The 22,833-nt window shown below is 49.2% G+C and overlaps 2 protein-coding genes and 1 non-coding gene across 3 annotated transcripts; 2 read left to right on the forward strand and 1 right to left on the reverse strand.

Moving 5' to 3' along the window:
* The first annotated feature begins 142 nt into the window (after positions 1-142).
* On the forward strand, positions 143-10,483 carry Sdf4 (stromal cell derived factor 4). Its single transcript, XM_051171021.1, has 6 exons — positions 143-624; positions 2,818-2,954; positions 4,247-4,360; positions 8,636-8,794; positions 8,992-9,167; positions 9,629-10,483. The coding sequence occupies exons 1-6, from the start codon at positions 320-322 to the stop codon at positions 9,803-9,805; spliced, it is 1,068 nt and encodes a 355-aa protein (XP_051026978.1). The 5' UTR covers positions 143-319; the 3' UTR covers positions 9,806-10,483.
* Positions 10,484-14,023: 3,540 nt separating this feature from the next.
* Positions 14,024-16,980, forward strand: Tnfrsf4 (TNF receptor superfamily member 4). Its single transcript, XM_051171287.1, has 7 exons — positions 14,024-14,348; positions 14,578-14,700; positions 15,283-15,390; positions 15,755-15,821; positions 16,257-16,453; positions 16,534-16,653; positions 16,752-16,980. Exons 1-7 carry the CDS (start codon positions 14,063-14,065, stop codon positions 16,820-16,822), a joined length of 972 nt encoding a protein of 323 aa, XP_051027244.1. The 5' UTR covers positions 14,024-14,062; the 3' UTR covers positions 16,823-16,980.
* A 5,499-nt stretch (positions 16,981-22,479) lies between these two features.
* Positions 22,480-22,583, reverse strand: LOC127212142 (U6 spliceosomal RNA). Its single transcript, XR_007833520.1, has one exon. It is a non-coding gene; the product is annotated as a U6 spliceosomal RNA (small nuclear RNA).
* Positions 22,584-22,833: the final 250 nt, after the last annotated feature.

Below are 22,833 nucleotides of genomic sequence, written 5' to 3' on the forward strand. Positions count from 1 at the left end.
CCCTCCTAAGACAATGTTTCTCTTTGTAGCTCTGATTGACCTTAAACTGGATCTGTAAGCCAGGCTGGCCTGGAACTTGCCGAGGTTCATCCTGAGTGCTGGGATTCAAGGCGTGTGCGGTCACCACCTGGCCTGGTCTGTCTTCTCTGTAGACTTGTCAGGTCCTGGAGCCTGCCGTCAGCCTTTCAGCTTTCGTGGCAGTGCCGGTAACGCAGAACCTCTGTGGTATCCAGGGCTCTGGTTTGACTTGTGATTTCCATCTCTTCCTTGCTGCCACCTCTGACTCCAGCTTGCAGGAGTCCGCGGCCTGGCTGGGGAGATGACGTCCAGGCAGACTTCCCTCTGTGGTCTGGCTGCGCATGGCTTCTGGTTCCTGGGCCTTGTCCTTGTGATGCATGCATGTGCTAGACCTGCCAACCACTCATCCATTCGGGAAAGAGCGGCCAACAGGGAGGAAAATGAAATCATACCCCCAGACCACTTGAACGGGGTGAAGCTGGAGATGGACGGGCACCTCAACAAGGACTTCCACCAGGAAGTTTTCCTGGGAAAGGACATGGATGGGTTTGATGAGGACTCAGAGCCACGGAGAAGCCGGAGGAAGCTGATGGTCATCTTTTCCAAGTAGGTGCCTCATGTGTCGCATGGCAAGGGGTGCAGCGTTGGAGGTGGAAGTCCAGTGGCCATAAGCTAGTCTTTCAGCCCAGCAGTCCTGTGGGTCACACCCTCTATCCCAGGGGCCGCCTAAGACCATTGGAAAACATAGAATATCTGCATTGTGATTGGGGTCACCAGTGAGGAACTGTATTAAAGGGTGTCAGCATTAGGAAGGTTGAGGGTCACATATCTAGTACCTTGTACTTTGATGGGACTTGGAGGGCCCTCGCGGTCAGGAAGACCTCAGGGTAGACTGCCCCCACCTCACCTGGAAGGACCTTGTACATGACTGTTCCAACTGTCAGCTTGAAAAACAAAAAGTCCCTGGGCAGCGGTGGTGGCGCACACCTTAAACCCAGCACTTGGAGGCAGAGGCAGGTGGATCAGTGTGAGTTCAAGGCCACCCAGGTCTACAAAGTGAGTCCAGCACAGCCAGGGTTACACAGAGACCCTCTCTGGTGGGAGTGGGGAAGGAAAATGAAGTGGTCCCAGCAGGTTGTAATTCCAGATAGAGGGAGGCTGTCTAGGAAACACGTCAATAGGTCAAGAGCTAGTGATGGAGGGGGACAGGATTGCTCTTGCACCTTTCCTCCCTCCCTCCCCTCCCCTCCCCTCCCCTCCCCTCCTCCTTCCTTCCTTCCTTCCTTCCTTCCTTCCTTCCTTCCTTTCTGAGGTAAAATCTCACTGTGTAGCCATGGCTGGCCTTGGACTCACAAGTAATCCACTTGCTTCTGCTTGTTTGCTTGCTTGCCTTGTGGCAAGAGACTTGCTGTCTCTAATATATAGCTCTGGCTGTCCTATCCTAGAACTTACTCCGTAGATCAGGCTGGCCTCTGCCTCCCAAATCCTGGGATTAAAATTGTGAGCCATCACACCTGGCTCTGTCCTGCTTTCTCAGTGCTAGGATAAAGATTTCTACAGCCACGTCTGCCTTTTTTTTTTTTTCTTATTAAATTTTACATTTAGTTAGTTTTTTGAAGCTCAAGGACAGTTTTATTAGAGTTTAAAAGAAAAAGAACTCAGGGAAGGCAAGCTGTAAGTCTCAGCAGTTGCCCGGCCCTGACCCTGAGGAGGAGAAGGAAGAGCCGTGAGGGTTCCTGGCATGGAGGTCCAGCACAGGGCAGGGCGGGAAGAGGGAAGGGAAGGAGTGAGGAGGCCGAGGGAAACAGCGTCCAAAAGAAAGAGACAAAAACAGGAAGTTGCATGTTTCTGAGTTAGGATTTAGGTGGGCAGACTGAACTAAACTTCATGGTAGCTCAGTTCATAAGGACTGCCCATTCATTCATTCACTCACTGTGGGGTGGGTGGGTGTGCACTTGCGTGTGCGTGAGTACGAGTGAGATGTGTGTAAGTAGAGGGCAGCTTGCATGGGCTGCCTGTCTTCTTCTGCCATGTCAGTTCCTGGCATAAAACGCATGGTGAGGCTTGGTGGCACGTGACTTTTCTAACTGGGCCATTTACTAGCCCTGATGCGGATTCTTTCCGACATTCCCTCTACTGTGTTTAGGGGTTCTTGTAATGTATCCCCAAGTCCCAAGATCTCTGACACTAAGATCTTGGTTCTATTCTTGGACAAAATATTAGGTTTCGAAGGAGACTTTGCTCTACCTTTGTTGCATGTGAAGGTGTTTGTGTGGTTTAGCAAAGTATGTAAACAGTGCCATGATTAGAAGGTTTGTGAGCCACGTATGCCTTAATCCCAGCGCTCAGGAGGCAGAGGCAGGTGGGTCCCAGAGCTCAAGGCCAGTTTACTGTACAGCATGAGCTACAGGACAGCCAGGGCTACACAGAGAAACAAAACAAAACAAAACAACAACCCCCCCCCCCAAAACCCAAAATAGACATGAATGAATGAATGATTATGATTCTGCCCACTGTACCTTAAATGGGAGCGAGTCTGTTCCCAGTGACGGTCTATTCTGTCTTCAGACAGCAGCCCCTGACTAAGCCGCTCCCCTACAGCCTTTTGGACAGCCCCTGGTCCTCTCCAGTGGTCCTAGAGAGTGCCCAGACCCTAGGTTTTCTATAACACTTCCGAATGGAATGTGCTGCTGCTTGTGCCCGGTTCACCTGCCTGTGCAGTTCCTGGGCCAGGAGCGTTTGCCTTTCTGTTGAGGTCCGCAGAGCCTGCTCTGATGCTTGCCGTTTTCCTGCTTGTAGGGTGGATGTGAACACTGACCGGAGGATCAGCGCCAAGGAGATGCAGCACTGGATTATGGAGAAGACAGCAGAGCACTTCCAGGAGGCTGTTAAGGAGAACAAACTGCACTTTAGGGCTGTGGACCCTGATGGTGATGGTACAGTGAGCCCAATTGGCAGAGCTAGGTGAAGGGGGTGAAGTCAGGCAGGGTACCCTAGCCTTACAGGTAGGACTTGATGTCCCCATGCCAAGAGACAGAAAAGTGCAAGAGGGCACAGTAGGGGTGAGGCACTCAAGGTGTAAGTTAGCTTCTGATGGTAGCTGTGTGTGTGTTGAAAGTAAAGGACACAGCAAGCACCACATTGTCATAAGTGTTTTTTTGTAAAATTCCATGTATATGTGTTTTTGTGTGGGGGGGGCACATGTGTGCACATGCCTGTAATTCCATGTATATGTGTATTTGTGTGGGTGCACTCCCCTGTGGAGGTGTCTAGTGCTCGCTGAGTTCATTACTCTAACCAGCTGTGCCAGGCATCCCTGTCTCTGTCTCTCAGTGCTGGGATTAGAGATGGGCCCCCCCACATCTACCCAGCTTTTACACAGATGTTGGGGTTCAGATTCCAGTCCTCATGCTTGCATGGCAACTCTTCTCCGCTGTGACTCAAGTATTTTAATTGAAAAGTAGTACTTGGAGCTGAGCAGTGGTGACCCACGCCTTTAGTCCCAGCAGAGGCAGATGGATCTCCGAATTCCAGGCCAGCCTGGTCTACAAAGCAAGTCTAGGACAGCCAAGTCTACACAGAGAAACCCTGTCTCGAAAAACCAAAAAAAGAAAACAAAGTAATTCTAGATCCAAGTTTGCAATCTTAGTGTTCAGGAGACTGAAACAAGAATCTAAGAGTTAGCCAGGCAGTGATGGCACACTCGGGAGGCAGAGGCAGGTGGATTGCTATGAGTTCAAGGTCAGCCTGGTCTACAAAGCAAATCCAGGAAAGCCAAGGGTACACAGAAAAACCCTGTCTTGGAAAAAAAAAAATCTTAAGAGTTCAGTGCCAGCCTGGACTATATTCTAAGACTACTTCTCAACAAACCAAAAAAAAAAAAAAAAACAATCCCTCTGGTGTTTATCACCATATGCTGCCAGCTAGTATCTGTCTTGTCCCTGAAGGATGAGTCCCAGCTGACTCCACAGTTGAGTGAATTAGTGCAGGATATTGGCCAAAGCTGTGGGTGGGTGCTGGTTGCTCTCCCCCTGTATTCCATCATGCCAAGATACCTGGAGCTGCAGATACCCTCGGCCTCCCCTAGTACTAGGCTGTCCACACAGAGGAGTTTGTACCCTCTGCCCTGGGTGCCTGCAACCCGAGGATTTCTAGCAGATGCCCTAAACTGTCTTTTTCAAGACCTTTCCTGCTAAGTATTTTTGACAGAGTCACAATCTCTTTTCAGGCCGTGTGTCCTGGGATGAGTATAAAGTGAAATTTTTGGCAAGCAAAGGCCACAATGAGAGGGAGATTGCGGAAGCCATCAAGAACCATGAGGAGCTGAAAGTGGATGAAGAGAGTGAGTGCTGGGGACCAGCCCACTGCACTGGCCCAGGGCGGGCTGCTCAGGGCGGAGGGCTGACACTGTCCTGCCCTGACACCAGGGAGGACCTGGACCCAGTGAGAGAGATGGTTAGTAGAGGGAGCAGCCTTTGTCAAGACCTGATGTCACTTCTGGGTGGAGGAATGACAGTCTGGTTTGGAGGTAACATGATGGTGTTTGGGACGTAGAGCCGGACTCAGAACTGGGAGCAACAGGAAGCCTCGGGGGTTGTCAGGGAGGAAGGCCTGGATAGCTGGTTCGTAAAGCGTGACTGAAGGACCTTACTTGTCACGGCCTCCAGGCTAGACCCCTTCCCCCTTGCCTCATCCCTTGGCCATATTTGTCTGGCTCTGTGGAGGGTCAGGACCTGTGGTGTCCTGTTATTCCCCACATGTCACTCACATTATATATAGTTCTTGGCAGATGTACACGCTGTGCTCCACCACCTCAGTCTGCCTGTGCCGCTGATCTCAGTAGAGGCCACAGCACAAAGCACCACCTCAGCTTCCTACACACATTTTACTTTGGTGTCTACCCTGTGTGAGACATGTCATTCCTGTGTCTTGAGCCTCGGGTGTCTCTGGGAAGCTGTCTGCTGTCAGGACTTGGCGATGTTTAGAACTGATACCATCCTGGCTGGATTTGTGTCAATATGACACAAGCTAGAGTCATCAGGAAGGAGCCTCAGTTGATGAAATGCCTCCATGAGATCCAGCTATGAGACATTTTCTTAATTAGTGATCAGTGGGGGCTGGGGCAGCACACTGTAGGTGGTGCCATCCCTGGGCTGGGCGTTTTATATAAGAAGGCGGGCTGAGCAAGCCAGTAAGCAGCATTTCTCCATGGCCTCTCTATCAGCTCCTGCCTCCAGGTTCCTGCCCTGCTTGAATTCCATGAACAGTGATGTGGGAATAAACCCTTATAAACTTTCATCCCCAACTTCCTGTTCAGTCATGGTGTTCATTGCAGCAATAGAAACCTAACAAGTAACTATGGAAGGCCTTCATGCCGAGCCTCGGCCATGTCTGATCTTCTTGAAGCTGTGCGTTAGTTAATTTGTCTGGTGTGATAAACCATTACCAAAGGCAGCTGAGAAAGACCTTAGGGCTAGAGTCCAGCGTGGCAGCGTGCAGTAAGCATGGTGGCAGGAGCAGGAAGCTGAGAACTCACATTGTGAACCACAAACAGGCAGGAGTGAATACTGAAAACCCTCTCCCAGCGGCTTACTCCCGGCAAGGCTTTACCTCCTAACCCTCCCCCAAGCAGTGTCGTCACTGCTTAGACCTGGGAGTGCGAGCATTTCTCTTTAAAACCACGACAGTCTCCTTCCTGGCCCCCACAGTCTCATAACCATGCCGTAATGCTGTATGGTTAGGGTTAAAAAGAGGGAACACGAAGGCTTTTCAGGAAAACAGTTTTAATGTACACGCAGAGGTTCAAACAAACTATGTTCATGAAAAACTCAGTGCTCAAGGACAGTAAAACAGCTTTTGTTATGATTTTTGTTTCTTTATCTCCCATGTATGCTAACTTACAATTTCATTTGTTATTTAAAAACCTTAAGGTGATAAGGGCTGGTGGTAAGGAGTTGGCTCAGGAGTTAAGAGGATTTTCTTGGTTTTGCAAAGGATTAGGTTCAATTCCCAACACCCACATGGTGACTCAAGGAATCTGATACCAGTGATACCAGGCTCATGTGTCACACGCACATAAATGTGGGTAAAACATTCATACACATAAAATAAATAAATCTAAAACAGTAAAACCCACTTAGGGTGGGATTCCAAAGATGTCCTGAATGTGGAGGAGGGGCAGGTACTCAGGGGACGTAGCAAGGTTTCTCTGTTTCTTTGTTTGGTTTGGTTTCCCAGACAGGGTTTCTCTTTGTGGCCTTGGCTGTCATGGGAACTCTCCCTGTAGACCAGACTTCACAAAGATCTGCTGCTTCTGCCTCCTGGGTGTTGGGGTTAATGGTGTACGCCGCCACCGCCTGGCTTTTTGAGTCCAGAGTTCCTAGATCGTCCACATTCTTCCCAAAGAACAGCAGGTCAGGTTCTTCAGAGCAACCACCCCACTCTCTGCCCACAACTTGTCTATTGGTTTCTTGTTTGTTTTGTTTTTTTTAAGGCAGGGTTTCTCTGTGTAGCCTTGGCTGTCCTGGACTCGCTTTGTAGACCAGGCTGGCCTCAAACTCACAGCGATCCCCCTGCCTCTGCCTCCCTAGTACTGGGATTAAAGGTGTGTGCCACCACACCTGGCTGTCTATTAGTTTCTTTTCTGTTGCTATGATAAAGTACCATGACCAAGGCAATGTGTAGAAAGGACTTTCTTTGGGCTTATGGCTCCAGAGGGTTAGCGTCCATGATGACAGTGACAGAATGGTGGCAGGAACAGGAAGCTGCGTGCTTTCATATTGAACCACAAGCATGAGACAGAACATAAACTGGAAATGAGTGAGACTATTAGACACTCACAGCCTGCCCCAGTGATGTGCTCTTCCAGCAAGGCCTCACCTCCTAACCTTCCCCACACAGTATTACGGGGTCATGTGTTTAAATGTCCTAGGCCATAAGGGACATTTACCACTAAACAGTCACAGCCCTGGTGTCTGCACAGTGAAGGCTCTGCTTGTCTAGGGTGACTTGAGCGGTTGGTAGGACCGGGAGGGGAAGCCTGTGCTCTGTACCCCGTTGTATAGCACTGAGGCGCTCTGTCAGCATGTGGTAGGCTTGAAGTCTGCCTTATATTGTCACTTTTTAATTTAATTTTTATTTTTTTGTTTTTCGAGTCAGGGTTTCTCTGTATAGCTCTGGCTGTCCTGGACTCACTCTGTAGACCAGGCTGGCCTTGAACTCAGAGATCCTCCTGTCACTGTTGAACACCAATTGTCTCTGGACTGTCTTCACCTGCCAGCTGCCCAAGTGATGCCATGGAGACTTTACTAGTGTAAAAGCTTGGCCTGTTCCCAACCCGCTCATATAACTTAACTTAAGCCACTTTTGCTAATCGACATTCTGTCACTTGGCACGTTACTTCTCCTTAGCACCGGCATGTGTTTCTTCCTCCATGTCGGCTGGCAAATCTTCCATAGCCGATCTTTTCCAGAGTTCCTATCTCTGGCCTTTGAAAACTCCTCCTATCCTCTCCTGTCTGCTACAGGCCGTTCAGCTCTTTATTAAACCAATCAGAAAAGGTGATGGAGAAGATGTTTACAATACACTGAGACTAGTGATGCTTAAAGATCTCTGCCGTACAGAAGTCAGCATTTTAATAACACAAAGACAACCTTACACCATGCACAGGAGGTCACCCCAACACCCACCCTTTCAGGCAGTCATTCTAATGATCTGCCTGCTGCAGCCTCCCAAGCAGCTGAGACTGCAGGGTTGTGCCCATGTACCCTATTCTCATTATCTTTTAACTGAGTCCTGTTATTCAGGTTAGTTTAACCCAGGAAATATTATGCATGAAGGCCACTTGGTCTGTCTATGGTGATCAGGTACCTGATGGGTCATAGAGGGGCCACTACAGTCAGGATGTGGCCACAGGCAGACTCAGGACATACAGGGTAAGGCTATGAAGGCAAGCAGAGACTTTTTTTTTTTTTTCATTTACTTATTTATTTTTTGGTTTTTCGAGACAGGGTTTCTCTGTGTAGCCTTGGCTGTCCTGGACTCACTCTGTAGACCAGGCTGGCCTCGAACTCACAGCGACCGGCCACCTCTGCCTCCCAAGGGCTGAGATTAAAGGTGTGCGCCACCATACCCAGCTACGCAGAGATTCTTAAGGTTCCTGGAGCTACACAACCTGGAAGCCTAGACGCTGGGACTTAGTGACTGTGAGTGCCAGACAGAGAAAGGCTCCTTTCCGCCCTAGGAACGTGGGAGACATCAGAGGGTGCATAGGCAGCAGTTGTTTGGAATAAAAAGGGAAGTCCTTGGGAAGATTTACACACTGCCTCAGTCATTTCTAGAAACTGGGTTTTCTGCAGTCTTTGCTCTCCGAGTGATAATACATATGAAAAATGTATAGAGGAAAAGAAGTGACACCTTTGTTCCTACAGACGTTGATAAGGTGAGTCAACCGCAGTCAGGGGAAATTTCCATCACTGCTGAGGAATAAACAGCTTGGAGCGTGCACGGAAGGCGGCTGGACAGTGTTTAGGGGTGCTGTGTGGCCCTCCTGAGTTGAAGCAAAGCTTGTAGAACCCGTGGGTGCTTGCCTGGGTACTCACAGGTGTGCCTCTTGCAGCTCAGGAAGTCCTTGGGAACCTCAGGGACCGCTGGTATCAGGCGGACAACCCTCCCGCAGACCTGCTCCTGACTGAGGATGAGTTCCTTTCGTTCCTTCATCCCGAGCACAGCCGGGGCATGCTCAAATTCATGGTCAAGGAGATCGTTCGGGACTTGGGTAAGGCCTGTCCACATTATAACACTATTCTAGGATTGAGGGTGACCAGTGGGCTGAGAGCACTACACTGCTGAAAAGGGTTCCAAGCCCCAGGGTAGGTGGGCCTGGCCTATTTGGTTTCTAAGGAGGCTCTTGAGTGGTACTCGGTGAGTTTTAGGTAAAGCTGAACGCTACCTCCCTCAACCGTCTTCCTACAGACCAGGATGGTGATAAGCAGTTGTCTCTGCCTGAGTTCATCTCCCTGCCCGTGGGCACTGTTGAGAACCAGCAAGGCCAAGACATTGATGACAACTGGGTGAAAGACAGGAAAAAAGAGTTTCAGGAACTGATTGATTCTAACCATGATGGGATTGTGACCATGGAGGAGCTAGAGGTGAGCAAAGTTGCTTGTGAGTCTTGTCGTGTCCCAGGAATGGCTCTGGGTTTGAAGGGTGGGGGCTAATCTCTTAGTAAGGCCCCACAGGACAGGGGCTTGCCTGCGTGATGACCTAGTCCGTGGGCATTGGCATCACTACTCAGATTAAAGAGATGGTCCTGTCAGACTATTGACTGTAGAAAGCAACTCCATAGACTGTGGAAGGCGTCTGGGAGTTTGTTTTGGTACTTAGGATGAAGCCAGGGCCATTAGACATCCTAAACAACTGTTCTGTCTCAGAGCCACATCCCAGTCCCGTGTTAAGGGATTCTGAAGGCTCCTTCTGTTTGGGACCAGAGGAAAAGCACATACTAACCCCACTTCTGAAGTGACCTTTGGGCTGCATGTAGGTGGGCACGGGGCCTCCCCATTGACATGGTGTCAGGTATGCCTCACTGACTTACGCCTGGGTCTCACAGAACTACATGGACCCCATGAACGAATACAATGCCCTCAATGAAGCTAAACAGATGATCGCCATTGCTGATGAGAACCAGAACCATCACCTGGAGCCTGAGGAAATCCTCAAGTACAGCGAGTTCTTCACTGGCAGCAAGCTGATGGACTATGCCCGCAATGTGCACGAGGAGTTCTGAGCATGCCCTCACCTGGGGCCAGGGTGCCAGTGCCTGTATGACCCTGCCCATCTCTTGAGGAGGCTGTGGTCCAGGGAGACCTGTGGTTGACTGGGTCTGCATTGGGTCTGAAATGCTACCTGCCCTGTGTCTGCGGCTACCATAGGCCCTAAAAGTGCTGTCCCAGAACCTTCCTTTTTCTGCTGTGTCCATATGCTCTGGCTCAGCTCCTGCCACAGCATGGCCCAGGTTTATTAAAGATACGCTTACTAGGCTATGTGTCCTCTCCAGCACGTGTCTTGAGGCAGCAGCTCGTCTGTTCCAGTCACGAGCTGAACTGCATCTGCTCTACCAATGTCTCTCTTGCTACACTTGCTTCTGAGAACCGATTGGAGTGGTTGTTCTGGTGAGGGTGCTGCCTGCATCAGGGCCAGGAGCTCTGGGCCCCTCCATGTGCTTACCACACTGTGGAAATAATGCGTCTCTTGCAGTTTCCTTGAAAACTGAAAGAATAAGATAAAATTAGATCATATTTCTCTGGAAGTGACCAGCTTCTGGTAAAGGGTGGCAGACCGTTGGGGTAGGGTCTTCCTCAAACTCCCCCAAATCATGCAGGACACCTGACTGCCCTGTGAGAAAGTGCAGGTGTTTGTTGTCACAAGAATCGTTACTTTAAAATAGAATTGCCTTTTCTTCACATTTTCTTTTTTCTCTCTTTGTTTTTGTTGTGTTTTGTTTTCCAAACAGGGTTTCTCTGTGTAGCCCTGGCCATTCTGGAACTCAGAGATCCGCCTGTCTCTGCCTCCCAAGGGCTGGGATTATTAAAGGTGTACACTGCCTCTGCCCAACAACACATTGTTTTATTTTGGGGGAGGGGGTTTGGTTTTTCGAGACAGGGTTTCTCTGTAGCCCTGGCTGCCCTGGCCTCACTTTGTAGACCAGGCTGGCCTCGAACTCACAGAGATCCCCCTGCCTCTGCCTCCCGAGTGCTGGGATTAAAGGCGTGCGCCACCATGCCCGGCCTCACATTGTTATTTTTTAGATTAAAAGAAGAGAAAGAAAACATTGTGACTAGGGGGCTTACACTAGAAGTGTTTGAGGTGGACACTGGTTAAAGGGGTTTGTAGCTTCCAATGAACATTGATTCTCATGATAGAAGTGAAAGTAGGGCCGGGCATGGTGGCGCACGCCTTTGATCCCAGCACTCGGGAGGCAAGGGTAGGTGGATCACTGTGAGTTCAAGGCCAGCCTTGTCTACAAAGCGAGTTTGGGACAGCCAGGGCTACACAGAGAGACCCTGTCTCAAAAACAAAAACAACAAAAGAAGTGAAAGCAGGACCTGAAGGCAAGACGAGAAAAGAGGATGGGATTTAAAGCGTGAGAAAGCTCATTCGGGATCAAGCTGGGGTGAGAGTCTACAGCAGAGTCTGACCTGGTCGAGGTCCTGGGGTCAGTGTTCTCGGAGGTTTGTTTCGGTGTTCAGGACCACTGCCTAGGCGTGTTAGGACAGCTGCTGCCTCGTCGCAGTGCTCGGCCTGCTCTGGATGCCTACATGGCCCAGTTTTCCCCACTGGAACCTTCTGTGTGTTGTATTGGGGGTGTGGAGTGTGAAGCGTGGATCCTCATAGTCATTAGAGTGTGGTGGCATCTGAGCTGGTTCCCTTGCAAAGATGAGGCTTGAGAACTCAGAATGACAATGTGGACAGGAAGGTCTCAGCAGGTCCCAGCCTCTGGCCATCCTAGGGTGGTAGGGCCCTGGGTTGCAATATAGACCTTTTAACAGACAGACTTGACCACCATGCCCATCCTGCTCCAGCTCATGCCTTGGCCTAGAGCTGAAACGGCCTCCAAGTGAAGGTGCTGTGCAGCCCTGGAAGCTAGCTACATGCCTGGCAAAGACTCCTGTGGCTTCCAGTCTGATGCTCGGGGCGGCAGCCTATGGGAACCACTTTAGGTCCCTCTGCTGTGGAACTAAAGTGATGCGTGGGGCTCAGAGCTGTTGTCTCCCCGCAGTTTCTAGGAGCTTCAGCTCAGTGGGTGCAGTAATGCCAGCTACTGCCAGTGATCTTTGCAGTGCCGTGAAAGCTGTTCAGTTTCAGTGTGGTCCTGGATGAAAGCCGCTGGAAGCAGTGGGGCCGTCTGTCCTGTTGAGGTCCTCTGCAGGGAGCCCCTAGGAATGGGGGACACATCCGGGCCTCTCTGCATCCTGTTCACCTGTGTGCAGATGCTAAGCTACTTGGCCAGGTGTGACAGCCAAGTATAGCAGTTCCGAGAGGAGGAGGAGGGCACCTTAGAGTGGATTGCTAACCATCAGTACTTCTGAGCTACCTGACCTCAAAGAATTAGGTATCCAATGTGAGCTTTACCTTCCTGCTCTCTGGGACTAGAGAAGCTCCCCAGGATGCTGCGAGGATCTGTTCCCAGACCCCCACTGTGCATGGGGAGGGCAGCCTCTGTAACCCTTGGTCCACTTTGGGTTTTTCCACCTGCTTCCTAGCCCACCCTGACCTCCCAGGGTAGGGGTTTCCACATGCCGGCCGGGGACTTCTGCTTTCACACGTGACTTTGGGTGGGGGATTTCCAGCCCCAGTCCTGTATCTCGCCCTGCAGCTTCACTAACCCTGTACCTTCTCTCTCTCTCTCTCTCTCTCTCTCTCTCTCTCTCTCTCTCTCTCTCTCTCTCTCTGTCTGTCTCTCTCTCTCTCTTTCTTTCTTTCTTTCTAACAGACTCTCCATCTTTAACTCAGGCTAGCCTGGAATTCTCAGTGATAGTGACTTTGTCTCCTGAAAACTGGGATTGTGAGTGTGCACAACTCGCATGTAAATTTCCAATCAATTTGGGAATTGATAATTATGTCACAATTTAAATGTGTAATAAGGACACCGCCTCCCTGCTAACTCATTTCCTCCTTCAGTGCAGTGATCTCCATGTAAGAAGAAAAAGCCTGTGTTGAGCCCAGTGACAAACCTGGAGCTGGAAGCATTTGGGAGCTAGAAGCAGGAGGATGGGGGGTTCAGGGTCATCAAGATGGCTCACCAGTTAAAAGCACTTGCCAGAACCCAAATTTGGTTCTCAATGTCCACATCAGGCAGCTCGCAGCTTCTGGCCTCTTAGGGCACCTGTACCACACACACACACACACACACACACACACTGTTAAAAATAAGTGAGCCTTGCTGGGCAGTGGTGGCGCACGCCTTTAATCCCAGCACTTGGGAGGCAGAGGCAAGTGGATCTCTGTGAGTTTGAGACCAGCCTGGGCTACAGTGTGAGTTCCAGGACAGCCAGAGCTGTTACACAGAGAAATCCTGTCTCGAAAAACAAAAAAAAAAAACCAAAAAACAAAAAGGCTGGAGAGATGGCTCAGAGGTTAAGAGCACTGGCTGCTTTTCCAAAGGTCCTGAGTTCAATTTCCAGCAACGACATGGTGGCTCACAACCATCTATAATGAGATCTGCTGCTCTCTTCTGTGTACATGCAGGCAAAACACTGTGTATGTATCATAAATAAAGTAAACCTTTAAAAAAAATTGAGGCATAGGCTATAGGGTTAGTTCAGATATCAGCCTGGGCAGCTCAGTGAAACTGTTCAAAATAATCCTTGATGAGAACTAGGGGTGTAGCTCAGTGGTTAGGACTCTTGTCTAGCATGTAAAAGAACTCAGGGGTTTTTTTTTGTTTGTTTGTTTGCTTGTTTGTTTGTTTCTCTGTGTAGCCTTGGATGTCCTGGACTAACTTTGTAGACCAGGCTGGCCTCGAACTTAACAGCGATCTGCCTGTCTCTGCCTCCCGAGTGTTGGGATTAAAGGCGTGCGCCACCAGGCAGAACTTAGGTTCTTAAAGAAAGGGAGGAAAGGTCTTTTGACAGTGGAGAGATGGCTTAGTAGTTAGATTTGTACTGTCCTTTTTGGGTGTTTAGGTCTCTCTGTCCTGAAATTTACTGTGTAGATTAGGCAGAGCTGCCTGCTTCTGTCTCCTAAGTACTGGGATTAAAGAAGTGTACTTCCCTGCCCAGTGGAAAGAGCCTGTGTTTTTGCAGAAGACCTTCGCCCAGTTTCTAGCAGTCATCATGATGGCTCACAACTACCTGCAACTCTAGCTCTTCTGCCTTCTTTGGGCATTATATTTACCATACACAGTCACACACACCAAATTAATTAAAAATAAAAATTTTAAATGCCCGTGTGCATGTTTGTGTTTCCCTGTGCTTTTCATATGCATTTTGTATACATGCCCCGTGGCCAAAAGTGCTTCCTAGCTTGTTGTGGGACTTTGCACATGCCTGTGCCATATACACAGTCACACAGGTATAAAACATGTTCACATACCTTCCTGCCCCTCCGCCTACTCTTCCTGCCCCTCCTCCATAGCTCTTATAGCCACATCCTGCAAGGAAAAACCCCAGACTCCTGTGAGGGCAAAACCCAGACAAGGATGTACATGTGGGTTCAGCAGCCCACAGCACTTCTGCTCCTGGGACTCACACTTGGAGTTACAGCCAGGCTCAACTGTGTTGAAGATACCTACCCCAGTGGTCACAAGTGCTGTCATGAATGCCAGCCAGGTGAGTGGCCTGGCTTTGGGATGCAGTGGCAGGGTGGGAAGGGGTGATTCTTAGCGGACAGTGATGGAGACAGATACAAAGATCCTGGGGGTAAACGTCAGAGATCATTGTCACAGATGTGACAGTGTCACAGAGCGCCAACCAAGAAGCTGGTCCCGGAGGAGCCAGGGAGTTGTGTCTTCACAGGCCTGGGCCTTAGTTGACCTGTCTGACTTTGGCTCCACCACAGGCAGTGGTATGCTGAGCCGCTGTGATGACACGAGGGATACTGTGTGCCTTCCGTGTGAACCTGGCTTCTACAATGAGGCGGTCAATTATGATGCCTGCAAGCAGTGTACACAATGCAACCAACGTGAGTTCCTCCTGCCCTGACTCATGTCCAGCCCAGTGAGAGAGCAGCCACAGCAGTGGGTGCCCATATTTCCTATATGATTGCAAAACTTATTCCAAGCCATGTTGACTCCTGTTCACTAAAGGGTCCTTAGTAGCCAGGGCATTTCTGAGGGGCACTACTCTGTCCTCTGGGATGAAGACTCAGTCAGGGCCTTATGGACCTGGGTGGAGCACATGTTGGCCACGTGGCCTTGCCCAAGCTGTCCTAGTGGATAGGCCTGGTGTGGAAGTGGCGGGTGTCTGAGCACTCTGACTCACGTGCTGTAGGCTGGAGACAGACTGCGGGGAGGATGAAAAAGGGAGGCCACAGCCACCCTGTGCCATCTCAGTAGCTTTCTCCAGGGCTACCTGATGAGGAGGAACAGAGTTGCCAGGGAGAGGGTCTCAGGAGAGGAGAGGCCTGAGGCCAGGCTACCATAGCTCCCTCAGCTTCAGCCTCATTCCTGTGCCATTGAGGGGAGGCAAGTCCACTCTGCCCTGCCCTGTCCGTAGGTCAGGGCTACGGGTTAGCCTCATCCATAGCCTCCCTGATCTTTTCTAGGAAGTGGGAGTGAGCCCAAGCAGAATTGCACACCTATTCAGGATACTGTCTGCCAATGCAGGCCAGGCACCCAGCCCCGGGAAGACAGCAGCCACAAGCTTGGAGTCGGTAAGCCTCAGGGTGGCCCCCTACACCGGGCAGGTGCATGTCTGTCCATGGCCAGTATGTGCAAGGTGGTTAGGATCCATGTGTGCTGGCCTCCGTAAATCAAGGACCATGATAATGGTATAAGTGAGCCATGTTCCCACTGCATACATTGACACTCTAACCAAGCTTGGCTGAAAGCCCCTCCACGCCAAGACTTAGAGTTCTGGTCAGTGCCAGTAGGAGACATGTGGACGGAAGGAGCCAAGCTTCGCATCCACTGCACTGGGAGTGAGCATTAACCCCCCTTCGGGCCCTACCTCCAACAGCCTCGGCATCTAGAGCCTACCCAGCAGTATCAGAAAGCTGACTTATGTCTCTGCTGCAGACTGTGTTCCCTGCCCTCCTGGCCACTTTTCTCCAGGCAACAACCAGGCCTGCAAACCCTGGACCAAGTGAGTATTGTAGCTGGCTAGGACACTGAGGACTGGCAGTGTGGAGGGGACAGAACCTTTAAAACATGGTGTCTAGGTGACTATGGGATGGACCAATTCAGGGAGCAGAAATCCATGGACCAGGGGATTTTCTGACCTCTGACGCCAACACAGCCCCTGGTGTGCAGAGCAGCCGTGCAGCGGGAGGAGGGCATGTGAGACCCTGGCCCAGGCCCCAGGAACATGTTTGCTCTCAACTTGTGGTTCTTCTCCAGGGGGCTAGAGAAGGGGTTGAAAGTACAGAATCCCAGCTAGGAGCAGCATAGGAATGAAAACAGAATGAAGACAGAAGCAGAGATAGGCATGTGCCTTGGGGTGGAGGTCTTGGCAGAGCTTAGAATGACCCATTGCAACTTCCACCACTGTCTCTGGCTAATGGACACCCTCGCCCCACAGTTGTACCTTATCTGGGAAGCAGATCAGGCACCCTGCCAGTACCAGCTTGGACACAGTCTGTGAGGACAAAAGCCTCCTGGCCACACTGCTCTGGGAGACCCAAAGCCCTACGTTCAGGCCAACCACTGACCAGTCCACCACATTCCCGCCTAGGACTTCTTGGATGCCCTCTATACCCACCTTGGTGGCTCCAAGGGGTAAGGGAAACTGGCCCAGCGGAGGATAGGGGAGAGAGGGCCAGGGTGGGTGAGTTCACTTAGTTGGCCTCTCCTCGTAGGCCCTGCATTTGCTGTTGCCCTAGGCATAGGCCTGGGTCTGCTGGCTCCCTTTACTCTTCTGCTGGTCTTGTACTTGCTCCGAAAGGCTTGGAGGTTGCCTAACACGCCCAAACCCTACTGTGAGTACCCACTTTGGGCTCAATAAAGCTTCCTTTCTTGAGGGATAAGGCATACTGCCCTACTGCTTTACTGCCTCACTGCTTTTTTCTTCTCCTAGGGGGTAACAGCGTAAGGATCCCTATCCAGGAGGAACAGGCTGACACACACGTTACTCTGGCCAAGATCTGAACAGAACCTCGAGAGTGGATTTTATGGGGCATGGGCAGGCAACTCATGTCTTGACGCCTGCCAGTCTTCTCCAGTGTTCTAGGTGCTGGGCTGGCTCTGGGCTTGTATGCTGTGCATACTGCCTACCTGGTGGTACTCCTAATAAACATGCTAACAACTGTGAGTTTGTGACTGGCACTAGGAGGCTGAGGTTGCATCCCCATCAGAAGATGGGGGTGGGGATCTAGGCCAGAGTGGAGGTCCACTCAGAGACCCACACTTAGTCACATGTACTCCAGTTTGAATGGAGGTATGGCGTTCAGGAGGCCTGAAGTGTCAAGTGAAACCAGAAGCCAAGAGAGCCCAATTACAGCCGGGCGTGGTGGCACATGCCTATAATCCCAGCACTCTGGGAGGCGGAGGCAGGTAGATCTCTGTGAGTTTGAAGACAGCCTAGTCTACAAAGCGAGTCCGGGACAGCCAAGGCTACTCAGAGAAATGCAACAACAAAAAAGAGTCACCGGGTGGCGGCAGCTCATGCCTTTTAATTCCAGCCCTTGGAAGATGGAGGCAGGCAGATCGCAGAGTTCAAGGCCAGCCTGGTCTACAGAGGGAGTTCCAGGACAGCCAAGGCTACACAGAGAAACCTGTTTTGAAAAACAAAAACAAAAACAAACAAACAAAAAAAGTCAATAGATGGCCAAGTGTGGTGGACAGAGGCAGGTGGATCTCTGTGAATTCAAGGCCAGCCTGACCCGCATATCAAGTTCCAGCTTGGCCAGGGCTACTTAGTGAGATCCTGTCTCAAAAACAAAACAACAACAACAACAGTTATTAAACACTCTGCAATGGGCACTACGCCGTGTCAGCTGTACTTTGAGGAGGCTCATGGGCATAAAGAGCTGTCGGGATACTTGGTCGACTTGTGGCCAGATACGATGCTCTCAAGCCACCACTTCTGCATTCTGGGGCATCCAAATCACTGTGACCCGCATGGGGTGGCTGGGTCAAACTGTCCATGATCCAGGTTCCCCTCCCAACTCTTTTCCTCTCTAACAACATCCAGCTGCCCCCAACCAAAGAAAACACCCACTGGACCACTAAATGCTCTGCGTCGGGTGCCTGTATCCAGCCACGCCTTAAGCCTGAGGCGTGGAGTAATAGACTGATCAGTAGCGCCCACCATGGACAAGTCTATGCCTAGAAAGGCCAACAGGAAGCTGGGGAGGGTTGGAAGAAGAGTGCTGTGGGGTTTAGGGGGTTAGAGATTGCAGGAAAAAAGTTCCATCCCCAAAGCAGGCTGGTCACACCTATGCCTCCTCTCTACTGGACAGGTCTCCAGTCTTCTGCTACGTCCTGCTCACTGTGGGCTGCTGGGCCTCTTCCCAGGTTGGACACCCATGACCCTGCCTTCACAGACAATGGTGCTGTCCCAAAGTAGATTCTCTAGACCCTGCTCATCTCAAAAACTCCCTAACTGCCTCCACCGAGTCCCCATGTCAGCCTGGGAATTCCCCACAGGGTCAAGCTGCCGGGACCCTCTCCTGCCTGGAACATGCGTATTTAGTCCTGTGAAACAAACCACGTGGAAATGCACAGAGCTGCTTATAAAACAAAGGAGATAGCATTTCGCTCACCACCGAGTTTTGGAAGCTGTTTGCTCTTGGGAGTCCCTTGCAGTGCATACTGGGGGTGGGGGTGGGGACAGGAAGTCTGAGACAGGTGGTGACGTTTGCTGGTGTCATCTGCTTGAAAACATCTCCGCAGGTATGTGACCTGTGTCTTCTTATCTTTGTGGTCTGTGTGTGGCTGTAGGACTCACTAGCAGGCTGCACTTCAGAATCTGAGTTACCTTGTAAGTCTATATCAAGCGGACCCTGCCCAGGGCTGAGCTAGGGCACAGCACCAGCCCAAAACTCCAATGGGACACCCCCAGGGTACACTGCATGGCAGTGTTTTAAGGATGAGTCAACGCTTTGTTATCTTTACTCTGTTAAGAGTAGGGATCACCAATGTGAGCGTATTATGGTTGGCAGGAGATTCTATGTGTGTACGCCCTCGCCGGGGGGGATGATACTTTGAAGGCATGGTTCTGGATGACATCTTAGATTTTTGTTTTTGTTTGTTTCTTTGAGATCCAATCGTACGTTAAAAGAAATGCTCATCAAACAAAGAGGGGCATCAAAGACGCCCAGAGATAGATTACATAATGCCTTATTGACTTTGAATTTCTTGAATGTTAATGAACAAAAAACAACAGCTGAAGAGAAACAATGGAGTTTAGAAAAATCTGCTGAATTACATCAGCCTGTCTACTTCAAGGACACCCTGACCTCAGAATGGAGAGCAGGAAGTGTGCTACGATGGGATAGAGGTTTTGCATCTGTTCATACAGGAAAGGAGAAATTGTGGGTTTCATCAAAACTGATAAAAAATACATACGACAGAGGAAAACCCCCTGAAAATTGTACATACACCCTTAATCCTAACACTATGGAGACAAAGACAGGCAGATATCTGTGAGTTCTAGACCAGCCTGGTCTCCACAGTAAGTCAGAGGATGACCCCTGCTGATAAAATAAGTTACTTACAGAGACAGCCTAGGATTTAAACTAATTTTCTTTCTTTCTTTCTTTCTTTTTCCAGACAGGGTTTCTCTGTGTAGCCTTGGCTGTCCTAGACTCACTTTGTAGATCAGGCTGGCCTCGAACTCACAGCAATCCTCCTGCCTCTGCCTCCCAAGTGCTGAGATTAAAGGCATGTGCCACCATGCCTGGCTAAGTTCCTTTTTCTTAATAATACATTATATGTCCTTACTGATCTAAAGGATGGCTACATCAGTCTTAGGTTTATGTAAGGAAAATATCACTGCTCTAAAAAGGCCAGCCAATCTCCTTTAAAGTGGAGCTTCCATTGGGAGAATTGGTGCCACAGGGTAATTGGCCTAAGAAATATGTTCTGTTGGTCTATGTAAGGACCAAGGTTTGGCAGGGAGACAAACATGCAAGCAGCATGCCTCCCACATCGAAAAGCCTTGACGCTGAGTTGAGGTGTCACTGCTCTGGCAGCAAGCTTATCTCCCTAAAGGCAAGCTATTTTCATGGGGGACAGGTGGTGGTCACACCAGATGCAAAAAGACACAGAGGACTTACAGGTGACAAAGTACACGTCAGTTTAGTTAGGTTCCCCAAAACTCAAAGGCTACAATTCATATGCATAAAAGGGTTAGCTTAATGCCTTTTCTTTTGCTCAGGGCAACCGGCTTGTCTCTAAAATGGGTTACATTTTCTTGGGAGACAGGTAGCAGCCTGGCCTATACATCAGGCAGTGTAGAGCCTAGAAAAGGAAATTTAGAACTATACAATCTTGTTTTGATGTCAATTAAATAATGATTATATGTTCTTTGGCAATGGTAATATTATACCTCCTCTTTGAAAGAGGCCAAAATAAAACAGCCCTGGATGAGAGGGAGACTGCTGACTTAAGTCAGTCTGTACGTACATGAATTCAAACTACAGAACCAGCCTCAGTTGTTCTGTGCATCCTGCACGCATCATGCATTTATGGTTTTAGAACTGTATAATGCTTGTGAGATATTATATATTGTCGGAACAAAAGAACCGGACACTGATGCTGGGTCAGACCCGACAGGATGCGTCCTCCAGCAGGCTGAGACGCTGACGTCCTGCGTTCCCCGTGTTCCAGCCACAAGTGCTTCGCTTGCTGTTCGTCATCAGGACCGAGCAGCTCCCGGGACAGCTTTGAGGAGAGCGCATCATTCTAATTGGTCCAGCATTTCAGACCATCCCACACAGGACTTTTGGGGTTTTTTTTTTTTTTGTTTGTTTTGAAAGACAGGGTCTCTCTGTGTTATCCTTGGCTGTCCTGGACTTGCTTTATAGACCAGGCTGGCCTCAAACTCACAGCAATCCGCCTGTCTCCACCTCCTGAGTGCTGGGATTAAAGGTGTGTGCCACCACACGTGGCAACACAGGACTTTTATTAAGCCTAGAATTTCTTAACATTTGGAGACTGGATCATGAATGCTATCTCTAGCTTGTTTAACCATTTTCCCATTAAAAAAAAAAAGATTCATTTATTTGCTATATATATATATATATATATATATATATATATATATATATATATATATATATATAGTGTTTTGCCTGCATGTACACCTGAACACCAGAAGAGGGCACCAGATCACATTATAGATGGTTGTGAGCCTCCATGTGGTTGCTGGGAATTGAACTCAGGACCTTTAGAAGAGCAGACAGTGCTCATAGCCTCTGAGCCATCTCTCCAGTCCCATTTTCCCATTTTTACTTGGGCCCCTACATAGTATTATTCATCCCAAATCAGCTGGAACAAGCCTTAAAAAGAGAAAGACGTGGGCTGTAGAGATGGCTCAGAGGTTAAGACCACTGGCTGTTCTTCCAGAGGTCCTAAGTTCAATTTCCCAGCAACCACATGGTGGCTCACAACCATCTGTAATGAGATCTGGTATCCTCTTCTGGCATGCAGGCAGAATATTGAATAAATAATAAATAAATAATTTTTTCAAAAAGACAGAAAGATGTCCCATTTCCCTTAAGGGGGTTGGGTAAGGTTTATTTTCATTGGGAGTTGGTTATGCTATTATTGGTCTTATTCAAAGAGAAAATGAAATGGAACGCAGGGATTTTTCTTTGATAATATAGAAATATATAGGGATGAGAAGACAAAACGTAGATTACTGAATCTACTCTTCAACTTAAGGCCTTATTTGTTACTCATAGGGTTTTTTTTTTTCCAAGACAGGGTTTCTCTGTGCAGCCTTGGCTGTCCTGGACTTGCTTTGTAGACCAGGCTGGCCTGGAATTCACAGTGATTCGCCTGTCTCTGCCTCCCTAGTGCTGGGATTAAAGGCGTGTGCCACCATTCCTGGCTATAAAGTTATTTTTTAATTCATTGGTATAGAATTTGTATATTGATGTAAAATAAGCTTAATTTTAATTCATTGTATTATTCAATTTTATCTCAAGACTATACATCCTAGGTTCAATAGATAGGTAAGGTAAAATGTTTAGATAAGGTCTTCAAGAACCTCAGAGACCTACAGAATATGGCATTTAAAGATTTTTGTTTTGTTTTGTTTTTTGAGACAGGGTTTCTCTGTGTAGCCTTGGCTGTCCTGGACTCGCTTTGTAGACCAGGCTGGCCTCGAACTCACAGAGATCCACCTGCCTCTGCCTCCTAAGTGCTGGGATTAAAGGTGTGCGCCACCACGATTTTTTTTTTTTTTTTCGAGACAGGGTTTCTCTGTGTAGCCTTGCCTGTCCTGGACTCACTTTGTAGTCCAGGCTGGCCTCGAACTCACAGCGATCTGCCTGCCTCTGCTTCCTGAGTACTGGGATTAAGGCGTGTGCCACCACGCCCGGCTTGCTACCACGATTTTTTAAAAATTGTTTTGAGGATTCTTTGACAGTAAGACAGGTTGACTCCTGGCAACACCAAGTCTGCCTCAAAGAAGATAATAAGCATCGAGGAACCTCCTTATGGACATGGTTTCAGATGTGGCTTCCTAGGCCAAACAGATACAATTTATTGTAACACCAGGATGTCCTTGAACTTAGAAATGCCCCTACCTCTTCCTCCCAAGGGCTGATTAAAGGTGTGTACTACTGTGTTCAGCACCAAATCTGGAGTGCTTCATGAATTTTTGTGTTATCTGTGCACAGAGGCCATACTAATCTTTGTAATGTTCCAATTTTTATATATATGCTACCAAAGTGAGCATCCCCTTAGGTTTTTAAAAAAGATTTCTCTATTTAGTATTTGAGTACCCTATCTGCATGTACCCCTGCACACCGGAAGAGGGCATCAGATCACATTATATATGGTTGTGAGCCTCCATGTGGTTGCTAGGAATTGAACTCAAGACCTCTGGAAGAGCAGACAGTGCTCTTAACCTCTGAGACATTTCTCCAGCCCATCTCTTAGATTTTTTTGGTTTGGTTTGGTTTGGTTTGTTTGTTTTTTGAGCCAGG

The sequence above is a fragment of the Acomys russatus genome, chromosome 29, assembly GCF_903995435.1.
Source record: "Acomys russatus chromosome 29, mAcoRus1.1, whole genome shotgun sequence".
NCBI lineage: Eukaryota > Metazoa > Chordata > Mammalia > Rodentia > Muridae > Acomys > Acomys russatus.

Bases quoted from the DNA above. Each gene is read 5' to 3' on its own strand.
- Sdf4 (XM_051171021.1), top strand. From the start codon at position 320: ATGACGTCCAGGCAGACTTCCCTCTGTGGTCTGGCTGCGCATGGCTTC. The intron at 625-2,817 runs GTAGGTGCCTCA...TCCTGCTTGTAG, and splicing joins CTGATGGTCATCTTTTCCAA to GGTGGATGTGAACACTGACC. The intron at 8,795-8,991 runs GTAAGGCCTGTC...GTCTTCCTACAG, and splicing joins GGAGATCGTTCGGGACTTGG to ACCAGGATGGTGATAAGCAG.
- Tnfrsf4 (XM_051171287.1), top strand. From the start codon at position 14,063: ATGCCTGTGCCATATACACAGTCACACAGGTATAAAACATGTTCACAT. The intron at 14,701-15,282 runs GTGAGTTCCTCC...GATCTTTTCTAG, and splicing joins GTGTACACAATGCAACCAAC to GAAGTGGGAGTGAGCCCAAG. The intron at 15,822-16,256 runs GTGAGTATTGTA...CTCGCCCCACAG, and splicing joins GCCTGCAAACCCTGGACCAA to TTGTACCTTATCTGGGAAGC.